This window comes from Delphinapterus leucas, chromosome 2 (assembly GCF_059928025.1).
Source record: "Delphinapterus leucas isolate spDelLeu-1000000601 "Yukka" chromosome 2, BTC_Dleu_Yukka2, whole genome shotgun sequence".
In the NCBI taxonomy this organism is placed as follows: Eukaryota; Metazoa; Chordata; class Mammalia; order Artiodactyla; family Monodontidae; genus Delphinapterus; species Delphinapterus leucas.
This window is the reverse complement of record NC_143130.1, coordinates 1,932,700-1,935,056: the sequence shown is the minus strand read 5'-3', so window position 1 is coordinate 1,935,056 and position 2,357 is coordinate 1,932,700. Positions and strand designations below refer to the sequence as shown.

The 2,357-nt window shown below is 41.1% G+C and overlaps 1 protein-coding gene across 2 annotated transcripts in view; it reads right to left on the bottom strand.

The window, feature by feature from the left end:
- Positions 1-2,357, bottom strand: part of MTPAP (mitochondrial poly(A) polymerase) — a 58,269-nt gene that overhangs the window by 27,319 nt on the left and 28,593 nt on the right. Inside the window, exon 10 of one of the 2 annotated variants that reach the window (XM_089906330.1) lies at positions 543-643. In XM_089906330.1, the coding sequence (XP_089762456.1) occupies positions 543-643 (101 nt within the window). Of the gene's footprint in view, positions 1-542; positions 644-2,357 lie in introns of those variants that run through there. The other variant, XR_016391838.1, reaches the window with a different exon arrangement.

The following is a 2,357-nucleotide window of genomic DNA, read 5'->3' as shown; positions in this document are numbered from 1 at the left end:
CTGTGTGGAAAATTTAACAGCCAAATTTTATCTAACTCAATGACGGAACCTAAGGTACTCAAATTTGCTAAGAAAAAAGCAGCGGCACTTGATAACTACTTGGTATCAACAGATTAATCATCTAAAGTACTGCTTTAACTTTGATTACCCTCGTACACAAAAACCTTCAATGCTTTACCGCTGAAGATATACTCAACCTCCTTAACTCGCTGTCCTTCACCATCTCGCTCAACCTCGACTCTCTGAGTATCACAGCAAAACCCCCCCCCCCCAGCCGGTCAGGCGGCCCGCACTCCAAACGCGCTTCGTCTTCCTGACTCCCATTTACACTGCCTTCTGCTCCCAGAATGATAATCCCTATGGCCCCTTCCTTTGGTCTACGGGGATTACAGTTCCTTCAAGGCCTGCCCTATTCTATTTGATGAGCATCGGCCTCTTCTATCTCCGGTAGAAAGTTTCTTCCTTGCTACAGCGTTTTGAATGTTCCCCTCCCACAACGGCTCCTGAAGGGGCTGAACCGAGACACTAGGACAGCTACTCACCAACTGAATACCAAACTCTGGAGAGTGGACGAGAGAGCTGCTACCCGGACGTGCTGCCACTGCTTGGTGGCTCCTTCTGCTGGTTTTGCTGCAGATGTTCTCTGTGCAGGTTTAAATTATACATGTAAATGTGGCGTTTGCCTACTGTGGCAGCAGCAGGCTGTAATGAATTGAATAGAGCTGTATGTCTAAGGCCAAGTGATTTCTAGGAACATGAAGTGACTTGAAACAGTCTAATTCTGGTCTCACCCTAGAGCAAAACAAAGAGCTAAAGTAGTGAATGATCGCAGGAAGAAAGTCCAACTGCAACTGTTTTTATCCTCTCTTCTTCTCTATGATGACTGAAGGTTTGTGAATGAGACAGATTATACGTTGTTTTCCTAGAATGTCTGGACAATTCTCTGATTTCCTAAAAACGGATAATAACTCCACGAATTAGCCTAGTGGGCTATAAAATCAGGAATGATGTATAATGAAATCAATCTGATTCAGGTAGGCTCACATCAAAGTTACTTTCCCACAGAGAATAAAACTTATTGTTCATGAGAGTTAGTGGATGAAAGCCTCATAATAGCTAGAAAAGAAAAACCCTGAAAAATTTTCCTTACCTTTATTGCTGCAGTTAGTTTTAACTAAGAAACGGCAATGACAAATACCTGCTGATTATCCCCTAAGATGTAATAAAAACTATCTTTTAAAAATTTGGTAAGTGATACAATGAACTTATGAGAAAACATAATACATTTGTTTGTAGTCATATGCAGTTTACTGGAATGAAAACTTCATGTTAAAAGATTAGTGTAGGGACTTCCCTGGTGGCACAGTGGTTAAGAATTCACCTGCCAATGCAGGTGACACAGGTTCAATCCCTGGTTCGGGAAGATCCCACACGCCGCGGAGCAACTAAGCCCGTGCGCTTCAACTACTGAGCCTGCGCCCTAGAGCCTGTGCTCCGCAACAAGAGAAGCCACCGCAATGAGAAGCCTGCACACCGCAACGAAGAGTAGCCCCCACTCGCCGCAACTAGAGAAAGCCCATGCGCAGCAATGAAGACCAAACACAGCCAAAAATAAATTAAAAAAATTAAAAAAAGATCAGTGTAGATTAAAACATCCTATAATTAAACCTCATCCTGAAAAGTAAAACAGACCTAGAGTGTCAAAGTTATTCTATAAATTACAAAAAAGAAAAGAAGTGCTAACGCATATACATACTTTATGTGCTTAAATGACCATTTTAGACTTAACACCAACCACAAAATGAAAATGTCTAATCAAATATCTGTGAACAGAAAAAAAAAATCATTTCATTTAGAAACTCTTAAATATTTATGCTTTTTAAACCTCTTTTTAACTCTCAATACAGATTTCCGGCCCAACAGAATTAACCTAATTAAAAAACAAATGAAAAACGGCTTTTAATTTAAGGACACCGCCTGTACAGAAGAACACTGATGCCTGTTTGTTGGTTTCAGATGTGAAATCAAATAGCACGGCACATGGGCACAGAACTTACTTGCTTCGTGACAATTCTATTAATGAGTTTCCCATAATGCCCCAAGCAGAGCTCATTATCGTTTCTGACCTAAAATTTAGATGGGAAACTATTTTGAACACCAGTACAAATGCTACATCTGTATTCTGAGTAGCAAGAATAATAATTATATACCACAAACATTACAAACATGCGCTAAGTGCCAGGCCCATGACCTTGCACTTTCCTATGGGCCTCGCCTAACCTTCACAGCCATCTGGTGAAGGAGGCACTATTATCATCCCCATTTAACAGAAGAGAAAACTGGGGCCCAAAGCGGCT